This window comes from Populus euphratica, unplaced genomic scaffold (genome assembly GCF_000495115.2).
Source record: "Populus euphratica unplaced genomic scaffold, PopEup_1.0 scaffold625.1, whole genome shotgun sequence".
NCBI classification, from domain to species: Eukaryota; Viridiplantae; Streptophyta; class Magnoliopsida; order Malpighiales; family Salicaceae; genus Populus; species Populus euphratica.
In genome coordinates, this window is record NW_011500501.1 from 78,170 (window position 1) to 100,774 (window position 22,605).

Genomic DNA, 22,605 nt, shown 5'->3' on the forward strand with positions numbered 1-22,605 from the left:
TGTCTTCTTTTAAGGAATGTCTCCATGAACAAGCCCATGCTTTAAACAGTTTCCAAAGGGCCAACCACAACCCGTACTCACAAATATACAACCCTCATTGGAGAAATCACCCAAATTTCAGTTGGAAGAGTGATAATAACAATGTACAAACTTCACAACTATCATTTCAAGCACACCATAATCTCCAAAATCTTCATGGATATGCACCTCCTTATGCTCCACCTCCTAGAATAAATCTTGAGGAAACATTGCATATATTTATTGAAAAGCAAAAGACAATCAATACTTAACTTGCTCAAAACATAACAAATTTTAAAGATACTCTTGCAAAATTGATATCTGCTCTCAGTTTTCAAGAGAAAGGTAAGTTTTCATCTCAACCACAACAAAATCTCAAGGGGCAATACAATGCAAATACAAGTAGTTCCAGAAGCCAACACATGGATCAAGTCAAATCAGTCACTACTCTTCGTAGTGGTAAGGTTATTAAAAAACCCACTCTTGAATCTTGTGAGAAAGATGACGAGTCAATATATATATGAGATCCTTTTCTAAATTTTAATGATATTAAAAATAAAAAAAATTCAAAAAACATTCACAAAATTTATATTCATGCCTTTTTTTTAATTTGTATTCAAATCAAATATATATTCAATAATGTTAAAATATAGTAATTTATATATTCACTACATGAAATAGTTTCAAAAAATTATAAATAACTCTTACATTCATATTATTATAAAAAATAAACTTTATCCAATTGCTATTTGTATAATATATTTTGGTATTTAATGAATAATTAATTTTACTTTTTCTCCGCAAGCATGCTTTGCCTAACCTTTTCTTTTCAAGTTTAACATCGGGCTTTTGTTAATTTTTTTTAAAATTTTATTTTTGAATATTTATTTGATTTTAAATTTATTTTTATTAAATTAAAAAAATATTATTAAACTAGTACAGTAAAGTTCATGACAATATTTAAGAAATAGTAATCTTAATTTTTTTTATAAAATTAACACAATCAGAAGCAAAAAACACAGAGGTTCCTATGATGTAACGCTCTTCAGTTGCATGGGAGTGGGAGCAGGAAGACTGAATTACCAAATTTCAAGTTTTCAAAACGGAGAGATCGGCTCTTCTTTTGTCCATGGATGTTACTGCTAGAGGCTTGGATTTTCAGAGAGTTAGATGTAGTAATCAGTATGATTCACAGGTTTTCTTCTATATTTGCAGAAGGCACTTGAGTCATTTATCTTATTGCTGAGGCATGACTTTCCGATAAAAGGCTATGTAGTTTTGAGTTGTATTTATAGCATGCAATCCTTGAGATGCTTTTTGGTTGTATTAATTATATCGAAGTTGTTCAGATCTTTCTTCAATCATTGCATCTGGCATCTATATATTTGCCTATTATCTCTATCTTGCTGCCCCTTTAAGCCTGAATTTCTTCTCATGTTGATGCATTGCTTTTCATTTCTATCTTCAGCCAAGGATGAATAAACTGGCTCAGAATGCATTTTGTTCAGAATTTTTATGGTGAAGAAACTTCATTTGGGTCATGTTTCCAGAAGCTTCGGGCTGAAGCAGCAGCTGTCGTTGGTTGGACAATCATTCCAAACTCAATCAAAGAAGAGGAAGAGAGAAGGGAAGGAAAAGGGACTATCAAATAAGAGAAAGGCCACCAGTAAAACAAGAGCCTAAAAGTAAACATGAATTTTTTGAAATATGGCAGATTGATGAGACTATAGACAGATGCTGAAAGCAATAACACTGGACATGTTGCAAATCGTAGGCATACCAATCAGTATTTATGCGCTGACTTCCATGGTTTTTGAACTTGGGAGTTCGCCACTGGGCATCCGAATGTGACTTAAGCATATAGGTTCCTTGACTCTCAAAATCGTACAAGGATAAATTAGCTGTGGCTTGAGATTTTGTATTGAAATTCAGTAATTACAGTTGTAGTGCATACAAGTTAATAGTTTTTCTTATATTCATTGGATTACTGTACTCAGAGATCTGGTGACTCTGACTCATCCTGAGCCACTGGTAAACAAATCAAGTATATGCATATCATAACCATCTAGTGGTGGCCAAGTGGTAAGGACTTGGGATCAAGAGGTTTGCTCTCTCTATGGTCTCAGGTTCGAGTCCTTAGTTGCTCATATGATGGTAACTGGAGGCTTACATGGTCGTTAACTTCAGGACCCGTGGGATTAGTCGTGGTGCACGCAAGCTGGCCCGGACACCCATATTAATCTAAAAAAGTATATGCATACCATGAAATAAGGTTGTGAAAAATGCAAGATTCCCTCAAAACCACGCCCACGCCCACGCCCAAATCGAAAAACCAAAAACAGAATCTTAGATATCTCCCTCCTTGTATTACTTACTGAACTAGTGTGTTTTGTGTTGGCCGACCATGCTGACATGTTTTTCATTCAACAAATTTCTCGCAAACTTTCAAATCTAGCACACTCAGATTTGATCGATTCCAAAATCGTAACTTTAGTTCAACAAGGACACTATGTAGATGCCTTGCAATTCTACTCTAGAAATCCCCTAAACGCTACCAGGTTCACGTACCCTTCTCTCCTAAAGGCCTGTGGTTTCCTTTCAAATCTTCAATATGGAAAAACAATTCATTCTACAATCATCACCAAAGGCTTCTTCTACTCCGATCCTTACATCACTACCTCACTTATCAATTTTTATTTTAAATGCGGGTCATTTGGGAATGCAGTTAATGTGTTTGATAAATTGCCTGAGAGTGAAGTGTCAGGCCAAGATGTAACCTTTTGGAATTCTATAGTTGATGGGTACTTTCGATTTGGACATAAAAAGGAGGGTATAGCTCAGTTTTGTAGAATGCAATTATTTGGTGTTAGGCCTGATGCCTACTCATTGTGTATTCTACTGAGTGCGTCTGATGGGCATTTGGGATATGCGAAGCAAATTCATGGTTATAGCGTTAGAAAAGTGTTTTACGGTGACCCTTTTTTGGACAGTGCACTAATTTATATGTACTTTAGTTGCGGTAGACCTCTGGATGCGTGGCGTTTGTTCAAAGATTTGGAAGATAAGGGCAATGTTGTAGCATGGAATGTGATGATTGGAGGATTTGGTGAGAATCGCTTGTGGGAAAATAGCTTGGAAGTATATATGTTAGCGAGGAATGAGAATGTCAAACTTGTTTCAGCATCCTTTACTACTACTCTAAGTGCTTGTTGTCAGGGTGAATTTGTTAGTTTTGGCATGCAGGTTCATTGTGATCTGGTTAAGCTGGGTTTTGAGAATGACCCTTATGTTTGTACTTCACTATTGACTATGTATTCCAAGTGCAAGTTGGTTGAAGATGCCGAAAATGTTTTTGATCAGGTTTCTGTGAAAAAGACTGAATTATGGAATGCAATGATCTCGGCATATGTTGGTAATGGACGCTCTTATGATGGTTTGAAAATTTACAAACAGATGAAGTTACTTCAAATTCCACCTGATTCTCTTACAGCAACAAATGTTTTATCATCTTGCTGTTTGGTTGGTTCATATGATTTTGGTAGGTCGATTCATGCAGAATTAGTAAAAAGACCTATTCAAAGTAATGTTGCTCTACAGAGTGCTCTGTTGACCATGTACTCAAAATGCGGTAATAGTGATGATGCTAATTCAATATTTAACACAATAAAAGGAAGGGACGTAGTTGCATGGGGTTCCATGATATCAGGTTTTTGCCAAAATAGGAAATACATGGAGGCTTTGGAATTTTACAACTCAATGACAGTCTATGGGGAGAAACCAGATTCTGATATTATTGCAAGCGTTGTGAGTTCTTGTACAGGACTAAAGAATGTCAATCTCGGTTGCACTATCCATGGATTTGCTATTAAAAGAGGGTTGGAACAGGATGTTTTCGTAGCAAGTTCCCTGGTAGATATGTACTCCAAATTTAATTTCCCAAAGATGTCTGGAAATGTATTTTCTGATATGCCACTTAAGAACCTTGTAGCTTGGAATTCTATAATATCTTGCTATTGCAGGAATGGCCTCCCAGACTTGGCCATTAGTCTTTTTTCTCAATTGTCACAGTATGGCTTGTTTCCAGATTCTGTCTCTATTACAAGTGTCCTTGTTTCTGTTTCGTCAGTTGCAGTACTACGTAAAGGAAAGGCTGTGCATGGGTATCTGACAAGACAGAGGATTCCAGCTGACCTTCAACTAGAGAATGCTCTGATTGATATGTATATCAAGTGTGGATTCTTGAAATATGCCCAGCATATCTTTCAAAACATGCTTCAGACAAACTTGGTTACCTGGAATATAATGATTGCTGGTTGTGGATCACATGGGGATTGGTTGAAAGCAATGGGATTATTTGATGAGATGAAAAGTTTTGGAATCGCTCCTGATGATATTACTTTCATTTCTCTTCTGTCATCTTGCAACCATTGTGGTTTCATTGAGGAAGGGCTAAAAATTTTTCAATTGATGACGGTGGAGCATGGGATTGAGCCAAGAATGGAGCATTATGTAAATATTGTTGACCTCTTGGGCCGTGCAGGACGCCTGGATGATGCTTATGCTTTTGTGAAAAACTTGCCTATTGAACCTGACAGGAGTATTTGGCTATCTTTGTTATGCTCATGCAGAGTTCATCATAATGTTGAGCTTGGTAAGCTGGCAGCTCATAAGCTATTGGATATCGAACCAAGTAGGGGCAGCAATTATGTTCAACTTTTGAATCTTTATGGAGAAAATGAATTGCAGGACAGGGCTGCAAACTTGCGGGCTTCAATGAAAGAAAAAGGCTTAAAGAAGAGTCCTGGGTGCAGTTGGATTGAAGTAGGGAATAGCATTGATGTTTTCTTCTCTGGTGATTGCTCGTCTCCGAGGACAATAGAGATCTATGACTTATTGAATAGTCTTAGGAGAAACATGCGAAAGAAAGGAGGTCATTATGAAAGTGTTGAGGCCTTGCAAGAATGACATCCTGGAAGGGATGAATTGCTCCCCAAAAGGAATCCGTTAATGTTCTACCAATTGCTTTGACAGCAAAGACGTGTTGCTCAAGTTTCATTTGAAGATTAAGAAGTAAATTGAAATGATACTATATGATTCAAAAAAAAAAAGTTAAATAAAAAAATTTAAATTCTAATGTAATTATATTTATTGTTTGATTTTACGTTGCCTGCAATAAATTTTAATTTGATAATTAGATTAAACTGAAATTTTAGTAGTAATTTCCAGATATATTATTTTAAATTAAGTTAAAGATCAATTAGATTTTAAAACAATCTTACGATACAGGTTAACAAATACAATATAAATTTTATTATTAGTTGCCTTTTAAGTTGTAGATTTCTTATTTAAAGATGATTAAATTTTCTCATAATATAATAATATTTAGTATTTTTTTTTAAGTTTTCTAATTCTATAAGGATTTTTAATATTTAATAAATAAAAACATAGTTTTAAGTGTGACCACTATTCCTTAGTATTTTAAAATTCTTTTTATATAATTTTTTTTTAATTTTAACTACACAAGAAAATGAGGATGGAAATATTTAATGATAAATTATTTTTGGGCTAAATTATTTCTTTGTAACCATCTGAATTATGTTAAGTTACACATTTGTTGTTTTATTTCATTATTTAGATATTTATATTTAGTTTAGGACTTATGTTTTAGTTCGGGTTTGTTTTGGCTCAAAATCAATATTTTAGAATTATTTTAAACATTAGACCTGTATTATTTGATTATTAGTTTGGGTTTATTGGCTAGCAATCCAATAAAGATTCATTAGGGTTATTTAGAAACACTATATATTGTTTTCTTTGCGGTAAAATTCAATAGTCATGATGTTTTGAATAAACTAGTGATTCTTTTTGATGAAATGAATATTAAATTTGACTTATCTAGATATAACTGATCTTGTGATGTTTTTTCATACTTTGAGTTCTTGATTTTAAAACTAGCAATTCTTGAATAAATAATATTTTCATGCCTTTGCCCTTATAAAAAATAACCTTTAAAATTGGCTAAGTATTAAGGTGTTTTTTAAAAGTTATTAGTTATTACTAAATTAATTATAGATAAATAAGTCTTTTTGTATTTCAAAAATATAATGAAATGACTAAAATACTATTGGAGGCAAATAAAAAAATAAAACTAGCCTTAATTGGATTTTTTATATTTTCATAATAGTTTTTTTTGTTATCATTATGTCAACTGAGGATAATTTGATACTTTTATAAATATAAAAAATAAGAAAAAATATAATAAAATGATCAAAATACCTTTAGAAGCAATAAAATAAAATAAAAATGGTTTCCAAAGGCTTTTTTGTATTTTTTACAATGATTTGTTTTGTTAGTATCAGATTAGCTAAAGGTTAATTTAATATTTAAATAAATATACAAAATAAAAAAAAATAAATTAATTGGCACATAAGAGGTGTCTATGGTCTTTGGGTGGTGCATGCAGATATTCTTAGCAGCTAAAATCTCTTTCTATTGAAAGTATTGCTATGTTATCTTTTTTATGGTGTAGTGTATCAATTAGTGGTAACATGATTTATTGTTGGCGACACTTTTTTTCCCTTCCTTGTTTATTTTTTTCTCATCCTCTTAAAACTAATACTAACCATGCAAAATTTTATAGTTGTCCTCTAATTTATAGGAATTTTTTATTTTTATTATTATTTTTTTGATTTTTAATTTCTTACTTTGCTATTTTGTAAAATTTTAATTTTTTTTTTCAATCTCATCATTCAATCACAATTTATGAAATGTTAGTTTTTTCAATTTAGCTCTTATTTTTTTTAATTTTTTAGCCTTTTGTTAAATTATTTTTTCTTTTTAATTTTACCATTCAATCAAAGATAAAATTTATTTTGTATTTCAATTCAGATTTTTATTATTTTAATTATTACTTATTATTTTTAATCGTTTTGTATAATTTTTTTAATTTATTTTTTTAATATTTTATAAATTAAAAATTAAATTTTATGGTTTTTTTAGATAAAGTGTTTATGATCTAATAATTTGGATCATAAATTTAAAAAGTTAATATGAATTGATATTATTATTATTTTTTTTAAAATAACTTTATGATTTTTATTATTTTTTTATATTAATTTTTTTTTAAATAATTTTATGATTTTTATTATTTTTTTATATTAAGTTAACTTGTTTTATGATTTGAATCTGAATGTGAAGCGAAAAATCAAATTAGCTCATATTTTATTATCAGAATTATAAATTTATTATGGTAATTGGAGTTGGTTTAAATTAATTTATTAATATTTTTTTATTATGTAATTAAATTAAAACTAACTTATTTAAAACGGTAAAATCAGTTGAAAAAAAGAATAAAAAAAAAAAAGAGAGCTCACGGTGGAGCACGGGTAAGTTAATCATAATCAAGTTCGTCAAAAGATGACTAGTGACAAGCAGTCTTGCTCCGATCTCAAAGCTAAAGGCTTGCGCGAGCGTACAAAGCGAAAGGCACCTAGTTGAACCAACCCAAGGTCATAGTCAGATAACAGGTAGACAGAAACAGACTCCAATTTCTTTCATTTTTTTCTCTTTATTTTTTCAATTTTGGCACACAGGTGGTGTCATAATACCATACATACGCAGAGACGGAGAAACAAGAGAAACTAAAACTGAAAACCTTACCTCTCCTCCATCTCTAACCCTTCTAGATCTTAGTGGATTGGTGATTGATTTGTCATATTATAAGATAGCAACAGAAAGAGGAAGATGCTGAGATTCTTAAAAGGAGTGGTGGGTGGATCTGGTACCGGACTGAAAGATCTCCCTTACAATATCGGCGATCCTTACCCTACCGCTTGGGGATCCTGGACTCACCATCGCGGAACCTCCAAGGTTCAATTTAAAATCCTTCGATTTTTACGCTAGGATTTATTTATCTTATTGTAGTGTACTACTACTAATGGACGACGAATTGGTTCTTTTTGATCATGTTTAAAATGTAATTCATTGTGGTATGTGAACCTGGATGAGGATTCGTTTTTTTTTTTTCATGTTGATTGATTTTCAGGATGACGATGGTGGATCTGCGGTGTCCATATTTTCTCTTTCTGGAAGTAATGCAATGGATGGCCATTTAGCAGCTGGCCGTAATGGTGTCAAGCGTCTTCGTACTGTGAGTTTGCCTTTTCTCTATCCTTTTATTTTTATTATGTAGGCTGAGGTCTTCTCAAGCACAGTAACCCATTTGGCATGCTTGCTTCTTCTTGAAATTGTTCAGTTGCAAAGCTTAACTTTTATGATTCCTATTTTTTTGGCTTATCTTTTTTGAGGCTTGTTGTTTCTATGGGCAAACTTCAATAACATTAGGTGCTTACAATCTTTGACCCATTCTTATGTCGTCGACAAGAGAAGAAATTTGTTGTGTGATCATAAGGGTTATTTCTATCTTTTTTTTTTTTTTTGAAATTTACCTTTTCAAACACCATTTCCCCACTAGCATTGAAGCTGCTGTTGCTTCTTTCCAGGTCAGACATCCAAATATCTTGTCATTTCTTCACAGTACTGAAGTTGAAAGTGTTGAAGGCTCTAGCTCAAGGGTTACTATATATATTGTAACAGAGCCTGTTATGCCGCTATCTGAGAAGATCAAGGAACTAGGTTTAGAAGGCGCACACAGGTATGACTGCTCTAATGTGCTGGAGTTGCTTTACTCTTTTGCTCATTCCATCTCTGATGGCCGCACGCCCAATCCCTCCCCTCCTCTTTTTTATTACATGATTTCTAACTCATGCATTGCTTTTCATTCTTATCATGATAATCTATTGGTAGTGCACAAGCACACAGCCTAGGCAATGTTTCAGGATCATGTTGTTTTAGCTGGATGTTTACCATCTCCTCCTGTAATTCCTTGTTTACAATCTACCATGCTCTCCACATGAGATAACACACGATTCATATGATGGTGGCACATGTTGAGAATGACTATTACAAATTGAACCCATCTCAACTAGGCTAAGCCTTATCCAAGAGTGCTTTGGCCAGTTTCCTCCACTTTGTCATTTCTGGGGCAATCCTGCCTTTTTCAATTACCGTTGAATGATAGGGTTCGTTATAATTTTCATTATATTCTTTTCCTGGCAGGGATGAGTACTATGCCTGGGGGCTGAACCAGATAGCTAAAGCTGTGAGCTTCTTAAATAATGATTGTAAACTTGTAAGCACTTCCAACTCCATCAACTCCATATGTGATCAGCAAAATTGATCAACTCCTGTCTCCTTTCTCTAGTCTTCATTGTTTGCATCACTTTCTGACTATCTTTGGTCACTGCAGGTACATGGTAATGTTTGCTTGGCCAGTGTTGTTGTTACACCAACTTTAGATTGGAAGTTACATGCTTTTGATGTTCTATCTGAGTTTGATGGAAGCAATGGGAATGCAACTGGACCAATGCTGGTAATTCAAGTGTCTGGAAGTGAGCGATAGATGGACATTTCTTGTTACTCTTATAGTAGATTTATTTTGTACTATATTCCTAAATTTCAAAATTGAGCAGCTTTTGCAAGTAGGATAGACTCTGATTACTTCTTGAGAATTGCTTTAAGAAGTTTGTTTCTTGTAAATTGATTTACATCGACGAATAAACTTGTTCTCTTGGAAAGTTTTTTTGTAATTTAGAATAAGGCTTACACAGCCTGTTTTGTTCTGTCCTCATGTTTCTCACTGATGAAATGTTTCAATTATGTTATAAATTTTCAGCATATTCTTCCATTAATCAACTATAGAATTCTTTATGGTGGTGGATGGTCGATTTAGGAGCTACCACTGCTGATATTCTTTCTGTTTTTCATAGTTTAACTTGGATTTGTTTTAAAGATTAGAAATGGTTATAGCTGGATGGGTTTAAGTGTATGTTTTTTATTTTTCCAGCAATATGAATGGCTTATTGGATCACAATATAAACCAATGGAGTTGGCTAAGTCTGATTGGGTTGCAATAAGAAAATCTCCACCTTGGGCCATTGATTCTTGGGGCTTAGGTAAGTCTGTTTTGCTCCATTTTTAGATGGTTGCTTAATTATACCATACTTTGGTCAGTTAAAATGGTGGTGCAACTTTGTATTCATTGACAAACTACGATCTTGGAATTTGTTTGTTGTGCATGCCTATCCTGATCTGTTCAATTAAAATTGGAACTCTGCCTTTCATTGGGACAAGATAATCCATATTTAAATATATTTTCATTGAGATCCTAGTTTTGGAGGTTCATGTGAACATGATGCTGGTTATGTGGACCCATCTCCTTGATTGCCACGTGTGTGCCACATGGCAATTTAAAAAAAAAAACCAAATGATCTGACATTTATATTTGTTCACTTAACAACAAAATATTTCCATTGAGAGACATGTGATCATTTTTACAGGAAAAGCAAACTTGTTGCTAGTCTATTATTTTAAGTATTTGTATTGGTCAATTCTCCTTCCCATTGGACAAAGGGAATGCCTCTCCATGCATATTACTAATGGAATGGCTTTTGAAGTTTTCTCTGTTCTAACAAGTCCTCAACATAAGACAAGCTCTTCAAGAAAACTTTTGAATTACTCTAGGCATCTTCAAAAATCTTTCAATTCTTATTGAAATGCTATTGTAGTTGATCCATGCGAACCATTGAAAACTATTTTACCCACCACATTCCTATCCACTTATATTTCAATTCCTCTTAGTCATACTCTTATGCTTTGCCCCATAGTCCATATTCTCCCAGGAATTTCCTCGCTTTCCCTTTAGTCTTCTTGAATAACCCTCCCTTTATTATATAAGTTGTATCTTTCCACTCACCTTTAGATTGTTAGATCCCCCAACAATCATTTTGCATCATTTGCTTCGTGCTTCTGGGTCAATTTTATCAAGTATGAGAAAATTTTCAAAGTTCAACTTTTTTTATCCACTAGCTTTTCATCTGTCATCCTTATGCACTGTTCATCGCAATTCTTGTTTGTTGTTAAAGCATCCTAAATTTAATATGTGTTGAGGCAAAGAAATGTGTGGGAAAAATAATCTTTAGTTATTTTTATTTTCTTCTATGCAAGTTTCTGCAGACAATCTGATTGTTTTTCTTTTTTCCTTTCTGGTTTTGATTGATAGGATGTCTTATATATGAACTTTTTTCTGGTATGAAGTTGGGTAAAACAGAAGAGCTGCGTAACACATCTTCCATTCCAAAGGTTTGCCTTCAGGAATTTATTTACACACATTAGCCATGATGATAGTTTTAGGCACTGTTTCATGGCTTCTTTCTGCGTATCTTAGTTTGTCCTTGGTGATTGACTTCAACTCATAATTTATTTTCGTTTGCACCACCTATGTTTTTTCCCTTCCCCAGTCTTTACTTCAGGATTATCAGCGCCTGTTGAGTTCTATGCCCTCTCGCAGGATGAATACAGCAAAGCTCATAGAAAATAGTGGTGAGTTCTTGTTATGAGTTAATTGTAGTTTATGTTCTTGGAGGAACTTTTTAGTCCTACTAACAGCATGTCTGATATCAAATCCATATTAAATTCATTAGAATTGAATTTGTTTTGCTAAAATTCATGTTGCTTTCTTCTTGTTCTTTTTTTTTTTTAATAAATTTGTAGGGATTTGAATTCCACAGGATGGAACTTGTCAATTTAGAACAAAAAAATGATGAAATTTCAACTATCCACCTCAAAATGTGCATTCATAAAAGTTTTAAGGATAACTTTGGCTTTTAAGAAATTGTAACCAAACAACAATATAGACACAAGTAATTGGGCTGGTTGAATTGCCTTTAGTACCCCCTTTTTATTTACCTGTATTTACATTCCTATGCTTTAGGGGATTTTGGTTTTCCAAAAATAGGCCCTGAATCAGCTGAATTCTTGAGCAAATCTGAATCCTCCAGGCAATGATTTGAAAGTGTACAAAAATCATGGCTTGTAAAAGCCATTTCAGTTCATTTCTAATTTGTATCAATCATACCAAACATTAACGTTGGGTAAAATTATGAATTCTGTTGAATTCATCACAATTATTTACTTTACAAGCATCCTCTATAGAATGAGATTAGGAATTTTCTCCACCTATTCGTCTAGTTTAGTTCCTGTAGCTATCTTAACCAATTAAAGTTAGATTTTTCTGTAGTTATATTGCCATTAGTATGTGTAGATTACCTGCATAAGAGAAGTGTAAAATGTTAAGATGGCATTTTCATTGCAGAAAGAGGGCTTGGGCAACTAAATTTATAGTGTTCCCTATGGCAATCCCAATTTGATAACCCAAGAACGATTCTTGGCTGCACTAAAATGATTGGGTAACAGATGGACACTTATAGGATATGCTGATCAGAGTGTTCAAGTGCTCTAGCTATGTATCTGAGCTGTATTCATTGGCCTTGTCTTCTTAGTTTCTGAAGAGAGTTGAGGAGCATTATTTGATCTGGCCACCAGAGCAGGAGAGGAGAAAGTAGGAGTCAAATCTGATTTTGGAAACTCTTAAGAACGGAATAGAAGAAGCTGATTAGGCTTTCATGGTTGCAACAGTTTAGATAAATATTTATAGGAAAATGTTGTTCTACCCCCATGCTCAATTGGACTGCATGAGTTCAGACACGTGTTTTTTTCTATTGTTTCTATAACTTCCAATTTTGCTTTTAGCTTTCCATTTTACTATACCGATATTTTTACTAATGGATTTTGCAGAATACTTCCAGAATAAGTTGGTAGACACCATACATTTTATGGAAATTCTTACTTTGAAAGACAGTGTTGAGAAGGACACCTTCTTCCGCAAACTTCCAAATTTAGCAGAGCAACTTCCTCGCCAAATTGTACTGAAAAAGGTGGGAAAGTTCAGATTCTAATGTTTATGTAAACATAAATTTCATACTCTTATAGGTTTTTCCTGTTTTTGTATTTATCTTGGTTTCTGCAGTTACTTCCTTTATTAGCTTCTGCCCTTGAATTTGGTTCTGCTGCTGCTCCTGCTTTGACTGCATTGTTGAAAATGGGTTCTTGGCTTTCATCTGAAGAATTTAGTGTCAAGGTCTTTTCTTTTTTCCCATCTGTTTGCATTTATCTTATTTTCATGAGTCATGGTTGGTTTAAAGATTTCTATAACACTTCTCTTGAAGTGCCAAGATGTTGTCATCATTTGTATAGTACTGTCATGTCATGGAGGTAAGTTCCTATTTTTTGCAGGTGTTACCGACTATTGTGAAACTTTTTTCCTCCAATGATCGTGCTATTCGTGTTAGTCTCCTGCAACATATTGATCAATATGGAGAGTCATTATCAGCACAAGTTGTTGATGAGCAAGTATGCATCATTGATCAGTGACTTCATATTGTTTTTATTCAAGCAAACTAGATAATTTTATTTGGAATATGGTCTTCATAATATTGTAATTCTCAATGGGGATAATGTGGCCAGGTTTTCCCTCATGTTGCTACTGGGTTCTCTGATACATCTGCTTTTCTTCGTGAATTGACTCTTAAATCCATGCTGGTTTTGGCACCTAAGGTACTTGTATGACTTTTGCAGTGGCCATATGTGACCCTTGTAATTATTGCTGTTTTTCTGCTTGAGGTTTACTGGTTCATTCCGTGTTATGCTTGTAAGTAATTAATTGTGGTTTTCGAGTTCTTCCTGAATGTTGCTTTTGTTTCACCTGAAATTGCAGCTTTCTCAACGTACTATTTCGGGCTCCTTGCTGAAATATCTTTCGAAGTTACAGGTCTGTATGATTTATTTGTTGATACAACTGAAGTCTGTTTAGATTACTTTGTTACCATTTAGACTGCCTTAGGCTGCATTTCTTTTGGCTTTACTTTGAAGTTCTTTCCTTTCAGTTGATGATCCTTTTTCCCCCTGTCCTATTTTAATATATTATCTGTAGTTTAATAGGTTTGTTTTTTGTAGGTTGATGAAGAGCCTGCAATTAGAACAAATACCACCATATTACTTGGGAATATCGCAAGCTACTTGAATGAAGGGGTAAGAATGAGCGAATTGTCATGTTGCCTTTAATTCTATGCATCAAGAATCTTTCTATTCTTGTTGAGGATGATCAATCTTGTAGTTCTATTGATTTTATGTAATCATTGATTAATTGAGAATTTACTAGATTTTCTTTGTGAAAATGTTCTCTTGTTTGTTTGAATTACAAGCAGACAAGGAAGAGAGTTCTAATTAATGCTTTTACAGTTCGAGCACTGCGTGATACTTTTTCTCCTGCCAGAGGAGCAGGTATAAAACTGTACATTCTGTTCATTTACTATTTGCTCTTTTGATCATGTTCTTATTCTGAGAAAAGTTTCATTCATTTCAAGTTTTTATTTTTTCCTACAACCTATGTGAAATAATTTTTTTTTAGATGTAATCTAGTGCCTTTACATCCTGGTGTTCTGCACAATGCCTAAAATAAACTTGTATTATGGCAGGAGTAATGGCTTTGTGTGCCACTAGTTCTTATTATGATGTCACTGAGATCGCAACTCGGATTCTTCCAAATGTTGTTGTACTTACCATTGATCCTGACAGGTTATATTTTCTCTGGATGATTTTTACATATTTTAGTGTTTTCCCTGCATTGCACAAGAATTGAAATGCTCTCTTTCTTTTTCTTCTTACCAGTGATGTTCGATCAAAATCTTTTCAAGCAGCTGAACAGTTTTTGCAAATAGTGAAGCAATACCATGAGGTGTGCTTATGAATTGCTGTTGCTTTTATTTCAACATGCTTTCTGTTTTCAATATGGGCACATAGAAATTTGAAGAGATTACTAAGTATGAGTGCACATGCATTATAAAGGATATTAGATGGACAGCCTATACAAACCAAGTTCTGCTGCTTTCTCAGTCAATACTTGCACGCACTCATGCAGAAATGGTATCTCTTGTGAAATATTTGCTATCTGGTTCACTGAACCTTCTCCTGCCCCTGCCTCACCCAGGCAATGGACCATTTATTCCATTTTATATGCAACCGTCCATTTGTTAGTATGCTTGACTGGGAGAAGCTTATGATGTCAAATGTGAAAAGCTTTCTGGTTGCCATGTCATAGTTTCTGCTCGCTACAGTGATAACTTAACATCTGTTTGTATGTCAATCTTGTCATGCCAATTCCTTGGAAATTGCTTCTTAATTATATTGGTTAAAGAAGTCCAAAGTCTTTAGTAATGTCTGTTGTTGATGTCCTTCATTCTGCTATTCTCTTTTACTCTATCTCCATGACATGGCTGGTCATAATTTAGAGGTGTCCATGATCTGGTTCACTTCCAGCAAGATGCTGTTGATTTTAATTTCAAAGCATTGGGTTATATTGATTTTTTCCCTCTTTGGTCATTTGTAGACAAATGTTGGAGACACAGCTGGAGCTGCAAGCACAGGAATCTCATCAATACCAGGAAATGCTAGTTTACTTGGGTAAGTGGTTTTGGAACTCGTCATGTTGGAACACTTTGAAATGCTCTTAATTGGCACTGGTCCTTTAATAGCTGGGATTTAATCACCTGATGTAACTGGTAAATTGAGTAGGGTTGTGGGTTTTTTTTCATGTACTATCATTGCTAGGAGCAAATCTTAATGTTATGCATTCTGAATGTGTATGTTTTTTTTTCCCCTTTCAACCTCTTCTCCCCCATTTTTGTTGTGTTCCTTTTCTGCTAGAGGTTGACATTAGAGTTTATTTGTACTCTCTTATCCTATATTTTTAATATATTGCACATCAATCAGATTCTTTTGACAGCATTTGTTAAGCACGACTTGGTTGAATGATCTATTTTTTTTTAGTCTTAGTCGTAGCGGTGCACATTAATAAATCAAAATTGTGTATTCAAATGCTTACAAGTTACATCACACCAATCTCAATGATTGCATGACACCTTATCAATGCATTTCTGTTTGCAGTGTCTAACTTAAGGCAGTTAAAACTATGCATAAAGTAATGCTTCGCTCCATTAATGATGTTTTTGTCAAGTTTTTGTTTTTAACATGCATATCTCCTGGCTACAGTCTTACTCCATGAATTTTGTACTTAATCTGAAACCATTTTTTATCATTCAGATGGGCCATGAGCTCCTTGACTAGCAAAGGTAAACCTTCAGAACAAGCTCCACTTGCTCCTGCAAATTCTGGCGTTCCTCTATCTTCCACAACCTCCAATGCCAGCTCAGGTATACATCTTGATTGTTTGTTTTGCATTTTTTATGGGTTTAAATGGAGGAGAGTGTCTATTTGACCACTAGTCAAGTATCTTAATGGCCAATGTGTTTTCTGAGGGCATGCCAATCATGCTGTGTGAACTGCACATTGATATTAGATGGTGAAATGCACTGTTGATTCAGCAATGCTTGCTGCAGCATTGCTTATGCCTGCTTTTATTATGATGCATTTATCTATCAATTCAATATCTGATCACTGTTTTGTATGGTGATCATAGTGATGGACTCTCCGAGTATAGCACCAGCCCGGGTAAATTCCAGCGGAGACTTGGCTGATCAACCTGTACCGGAGTCCCCAACTTCAACAGATGGCTGGGGAGAAATTGAAGATGGAATTCATGAAGAGCAGGGTAGTGACAAAGATGGGTGGGATGATATTGAACCTCTTGAAGAGCCAAAGCCTTCTCCAGCTCTTGCAAGCATTCAAGCAGCTCAGAAGCGGCCTGTCTCACAGCCAGTTTCACAGCAAAAAGCACAAGGTGATATCATCATACACATAACTATAGTTCAATTACGTTGCATCTCCTTGCCACCTGTTCTCCTGATGGTACGTTTATCAAGTCTCTTTAATTAGCACTTTTACCCTTTCTTCAGCTGCAAGTGTGCGACCAAAAAGTACTGGGAGGGCGACAAAAGATGAAGATGATGATTTATGGGGTTCTATAGCTGCCCCTGCTCCAAAAACCAATAAAAAGCCTTTGAATGTCAAATCAGCTACAGCACTTGATGATGATGATGATCCCTGGGCTGCGATTGCTGCTCCCCCACCTACTACGAGGGCCAAACCACTGGTGGCTGGTAGAGGCCGAGGTAAACCTGCTGCTCCAAAATTGGGCGCGCAAAGGATAAACCGGACATCCTCGTCTGGGATGTAATTCAGGGACAGAGAACGAGGATGAAAAATCAAGTTCTGTAAATTTTTGTTATGGTGACTGGTTTTCGCATTAAGATAGAATGGATCCTAGTCGCCAGGAGTTGTATCTTGTACTGCCTGCCAACATAATTGATTTGTAATATCATTCATTTGTACATCATATTCCTCTATCTGTTTTGTTTCTACTTCAGGATGACTGTTGCCTGCTCGAACGCTTTGCGATGTATGTTGGGTAAATTAGTTTCTGCAGCAGCTTGTATTTTGAAATGGCAAATTCACGGAGCATGTAGACATGCTTAAGATGTAATGCACATGATTGGAGTAAGTGTTTTTGTGCTCGTGGATCGAAGCGAATTTATTGTCTTTAATGGCATCTGTTACCATAGCAAAATCTTCAACTCATGATTTAACTGGTGAGAGAAACAAGAGGTTCCACTCTCACGGTGGATTCTTGGATATTGAGATGGATCAAAAAGATGTGCTGGGGACGTTCAGTGGTCGGAGGTCTCAAGCCGTCTAGATTCGTGTTGTGTCTTATCAATGCAAATGCCGGCGCAGAAGTCAGAAAACTCTTGCACTGCAATCTGACTGAAATGATCTTGTGGAAATTGTTGTGATGTCTCGTCGATGTTGATATTTGGATAAATTGTTGAGATTGCGGGTGTAAGTGTGAGTGATTGTAGGGTTTGTGATTTAATTAGTGAAAGGGCTATTTGCGTGACTTAAGCATAATTATTTTTATTTTTATTTTGTTAGAATGTCTTGGATAAATGGATAAAAAAAGTGATGAAAAACATCTTTAACCATTGGTTTTAGCTTGTAATAATGCTAAATTTCTCCAAAATAAATAAATAAATCATCTTCGTATTTTCAATAAAAAATATGAATGAGAAAGAGAAGAAAACTAAAAATATATTCCATGATTTGATAACAGGTTTTTCTATTTTACATGTCTAATGGATTTAATAATAAGTTTATAGAAAACTTAATTTAAAATTTTAAAATATTAAAAAAATTATATTTTTTATTTTTTAATATTTTAAAACATAGATATATTCCTAGTAAAACAAAAATATAATGAATATATTATTTAATTTTAGAATGGTTAAGTTTGACTCATAAAATCATGGTTTATCTTAAATAAAAAATATTATGACTGATATTATCTTTCCTATATATAATCGGTTCTCTTATCTTGATTTTATAGATCAATTAAAGTTTTTTATGATTAAAATCCTAATTGATAATTTTAAACTTTTAAATCATAAAAGGATGAACTCTTTATTTTTTTCACGTCAAAAACTGATTTGGCTTGTTTTTTATGTTTTATTTTTTGGTTTAGGTTTAGTTCAATTTGTTTTTTTAAATTTTAGGTTTATAAAACTGAACCCAACTTGTCAGTTTTTTCAAAACTCTTACTGGTTTAATCGGTTTTTTATTGTTTTGTTTTTTAATTTTTTTTTTCTGATTTTCTTAGTTTTTTAATTTTTTTTGATCATTTCTATCTTATCTTGATTTTGTAGACTAATTAGAGATTTTAATAATTAAAATATTAGATGCACTCCAAGCCTTTAAACCATAAAAATTCCTTCTATTTTTCACATCAAAACCCGATTCATCATCCAAGATGAAGATTTCAGCGGCGCTGCACACCCGCGATAATTGTAAAAATAAAAAACTAGATAGCCATAATAGTTGCGCTTTTGTATATAGAAAGTACTTTTAAATACTTGTTGGTACTTGATAGCAGGCAAAACAGAGAAATTTTTTGTAGTGTTAGGTCTTATGGTCACTGTTCCAGAAAGTTTGGAGGGGAACAAAGTCATGAAGTCTTCCTTGAACGAGGCAATGATTACGGAGAAGCTGGAGGTGGAAGATTGAAAACCTGGTGTACGAAGGAAGTTAATTACCCCCTGATTAATGAAAACCCAGCGCACCGCCCAGCTGATCGCAGAAATGGCAAGGGACCCATGGAGGTTTTGACCCTTGCTTGGCTCTATGCATGCAAGAATGTCCTTCTAGGAGTTTAGGACCAAACCGATTAACGGTCATGACCCACGACGCAGGGCATTTAAACGAAAAGTCCATCTTCGAGAAATCGACCATGTGGTGTGCTGCGCGCACAGGTTTGGAGTATTTCTAGCCAGTGGCGAGTTGCCTGAGGAAAATCATATGCCAAACGTGTTCGCCATTGCGCACCTCAACTCGATTACTGTTGATTTATCACGGCCAAAGAGCGAGCCTCAGAAGACTATTTTCTGACCTTCCAGTACTTATTATAAGATAGCATGCTTTCTAATTTCAAGGAAGAATAAATAAATAAAGATGAAATTCGCTTCTGAAATAATTAAGGCACTGTCGACAGACCGATGAGTGTTACATTAATTAATTTATAGCAATGATTTGAACTTCATGGATCGATCTACTTAATTGTTTTTCAAAGTGCTACATCGAAGGTTATTTACTGAAACTATTAATTGGGTTTAATTTGCATAATTGTGTGTGTGTGTCTCTCTCTCTCTATATATATATAAAATAATATTCATTTTATTTCCTAAGATTTGCTAGCGAGACATTTTCCTGTCTTGGTATTGCTCAGCGAGGACCTTAATATTTAATGCCCTCAATTGAAGACACAGAGAGGGGGGGCATTTTCTAGCTCTCGTCACGGTCGCAATCAACTTCAAAACTAGGAAATTAAGCTGTTCAAGGTCCAAAACAAAGTGGGTTTCAACAGGGGCACGGTCTTCGCCTAGACTCTCACCAAAAGGTTTGAAGTGCATGCCAAGGAGACCGTGACTTGGTCATACTTTCCAAGTCCTAATCTACTTTTGATACCGTGTAAAAGATACATAAATACTTTGAATAATTTACCCACTTTTTCTCTAAGATGAAGCACCAAGCACCAACATAGAAAGCACTCCTCCCTCAAAGCTCCATTAATTATCAACCCCATTCAAATTTCTTCTAATGTTCAAAAAACCTCGTAAACAACAAGAAACCAATATGGACGAGACCATTTCCTTAATTCTTCATGGGTGCAAGTTAGCTAAAGATCTTGAATTAAACCTAGAAAACTTAGCCAGCCAGCCAGAGATATTTTCCAAGTCATGTGAAGATATCATTAGGGTTTTTATTAATGCTAGGGAAAGGCTAAATGTTCATCAACAAGACACCGCTTCATATACTCATCACATGTTGTTTCGTGAGCCACAGGAATTACAGCAACAACAGAATATTGATCCTAGCCTCCAGGAATGGCTAAGGACTAGTTGCCCATCAGCTATGGAGACGTTGTTTCATCAATCACAGGTCCTTGGTGCTGAGAAGACGCAAATGGGGTCAGGAGACTTTATTATTGAATTAGGTAGTAGATCAGATCACGTTCAAGCAATAGATGCATCAGATCCTGGCAGAGGTTCTTCATCATCGTGTCAAAGACCGCGAAGAAGGTAAGAAATTTCAATGCTTGTGTTTCGTTTGCATAATATCATAACTTAGTAGCTGTAACATCTTCGTCTGCATATTGTGGATGACTTGTGTTTTACTTCAGAGTCATCTTTGTAAACCTACAATAGTTCAATGTGAATTGCTCTTAGACATGCTTTACGACTCACATACGAATGAAATTGTAAGGAAAGTATATCATCAAAGCAATTCCATTTAACCCTTTTTTCTTGTCAAGAGGGTCGGTAGCATATTGTTCGTGCTATACATATTTTTTCTGTGAACATGTCTGAACATTCAAAACTTTAATTATATTCATGCATACCTTTCCTTCAATTATATATATGGCATGTGTATTAATCCTGCTTAGGAATTGTCAGACCACTTCTCAAAAAATTCGGATTCGTTTTGTTAGGCTAATGGCTACCTAGCTACTACATATTATGGTTGTAAATATGCAGGAAGGATGATGCCGAAAGACGGACAGTGAGGGTACCTGCTCAGCAGTTTGGCAATACTGAGATCCCACCAGAAGATGGCTTCACTTGGAGGAAATATGGACAGAAAGAGATACTTGGTTCAAGGTTCCCGAGGTAATTAATGAATCAAAATATGCACGTCTGAGAGAGAATACTGTTAACTCTTCTAGATAACACGTGTTATATGACACAATCAAAGCACAATATGTATATGAATGCTCTTCTTAGACATGGAGAAGTCTTTTTATAATATATTGAAATTGCGTTTTTTTCATGCTAGCTCTTTTTTAACCTTTCTTTCAGACATTGACTTGGTATACAACCATCTAAAGATTGAGCCATTGACTGCTAATTGGCAAAAACGAGTTTAGTATACGCCCAAAGAAGATCATCGTTTTACATTAACAGACTTGAAAGAATGAATGTTAGAAAAATCAAATCGACCAAGTTCATTAAAATCATATTTATTAGGACTAATTAATTACCTGTGCCATTAACATTTGTTGTTTATTTTAACTATATACTCGATCTGTCCCTTTCAGGGCTTACTACAGGTGCACCCACCAAAAGCTGTACCATTGCCTAGCCAAGAAACAAGTTCAGCGACTTGATGACGATCCCTACACATTCGAGGTGGCGTACCGTGGCGAGCACACTTGCCACATGTCTGCGACGGCACCATCAGTTCCACCACCAGCAACAGATATTGCACAAGAGATGGCCCAAAATATGAGTGCTCCGCCTCAGCCATCTGCAGCAACTTCTCTAGCTAGATGGCTGGAATTTAGTCTGGGTTCTGGAGGTAGCGCTGGTTGCAGCAGTAGCAGCATGGCTGCAGGTGCTGGTAGTGGTGGTGAAGGTCCCTCCACCGCTGGTCGATACAGTAAAGAAGCTGACTACCCTATAATAGATATGGCTGATGCCATGTTTAATTCCGGCAGCAGTAGCACCAATAGCATGGAGTTTATTTTCCCTTCCATATTGGAAGAAAAATGGGATCAGGCAAGCGATAAAAAACCTTGAGTGTGCTAGTTAAATTAGTACTTAGAATAAGTGAATTTCTTGTCTCTTTTGTGGGGGGATATATTTCAACTCTATAATTAAGCCAGTGAAAATTACTTTCATAGGTCATTCTCAATTCATTAATTAAGGCATCGCTTTGGAATTCTAGACGTGCATGGTTGTACTATGTTTTTGTTCTTTTCATATTTATTTTAGTACGTGAATATGATTTTGAAAGGAACTTTTTCTTCATTTTATTTGGTTGAATGCTTCATTCTCAGGGAACAAATCTCAACAGAACCTTGTGGGTTTTGAGCACATAAATTTAAAATAATGTCATGTTATTTTAATTGTTATTAAATTAAACAAGTGCTGAGAGAAGGTTATCTTGGTCTGTCCATGGACGTCTGGATCAGGACGAAACAAACCGGAGGGGCATCGGAAAACAACTCCATCCTCCTTCTCTCTTGAACAGCCGGCGATGTAGTTTTTTCATGCGCAAACAAACCCAGGCAGATGCGAGCAAGAGCTAGCTGGCCTTTCATGGATAAAATGTTTCTCACCCACCCTT

The 22,605-nt window shown here is 34.9% G+C and overlaps 3 protein-coding genes across 8 annotated transcripts; all 3 read left to right on the forward strand.

The window, feature by feature from the left end:
- The first annotated feature begins 2,271 nt into the window (after positions 1-2,271).
- LOC105115064 (Tetratricopeptide repeat (TPR)-like superfamily protein) lies at positions 2,272-5,053 on the forward strand. Its single transcript, XM_011011837.1, has one exon. It carries the CDS (start codon positions 2,431-2,433, stop codon positions 4,981-4,983), a length of 2,553 nt encoding a protein of 850 aa, XP_011010139.1. The 5' UTR covers positions 2,272-2,430; the 3' UTR covers positions 4,984-5,053.
- Positions 5,054-7,412: 2,359 nt separating this feature from the next.
- On the forward strand, positions 7,413-17,479 carry LOC105115065 (probable inactive serine/threonine-protein kinase scy1). Of its 6 annotated transcripts, none has more exons than XM_011011838.1 (22): positions 7,413-7,544; positions 7,742-7,887; positions 8,063-8,167; positions 8,520-8,671; positions 9,136-9,208; positions 9,326-9,448; positions 9,923-10,031; positions 11,138-11,217; positions 11,376-11,457; positions 12,712-12,851; positions 12,944-13,054; positions 13,210-13,326; positions 13,441-13,530; positions 13,691-13,744; positions 13,930-14,004; positions 14,181-14,256; positions 14,451-14,550; positions 14,644-14,710; positions 15,362-15,435; positions 16,075-16,184; positions 16,451-16,711; positions 16,827-17,479. In XM_011011838.1, exons 2-22 carry the CDS (start codon positions 7,762-7,764, stop codon positions 17,105-17,107), a joined length of 2,406 nt encoding a protein of 801 aa, XP_011010140.1. In that variant the 5' UTR covers positions 7,413-7,544; positions 7,742-7,761; the 3' UTR covers positions 17,108-17,479. The 6 variants fall into 6 exon arrangements, with proteins under 6 accessions (XP_011010140.1, XP_011010141.1, XP_011010146.1 ...); XM_011011839.1 differs by having other exon boundaries at positions 16,454-16,711; XM_011011844.1 differs by having other exon boundaries at positions 7,449-7,544; positions 7,746-7,887.
- Positions 17,480-20,038: 2,559 nt separating this feature from the next.
- LOC105115066 (WRKY transcription factor 55-like) lies at positions 20,039-22,194 on the forward strand. Its single transcript, XM_011011845.1, has 3 exons — positions 20,039-20,558; positions 21,015-21,146; positions 21,575-22,194. The coding sequence occupies exons 1-3, from the start codon at positions 20,077-20,079 to the stop codon at positions 22,053-22,055; spliced, it is 1,095 nt and encodes a 364-aa protein (XP_011010147.1). The 5' UTR covers positions 20,039-20,076; the 3' UTR covers positions 22,056-22,194.
- The last annotated feature ends 411 nt before the right edge of the window (positions 22,195-22,605 follow it).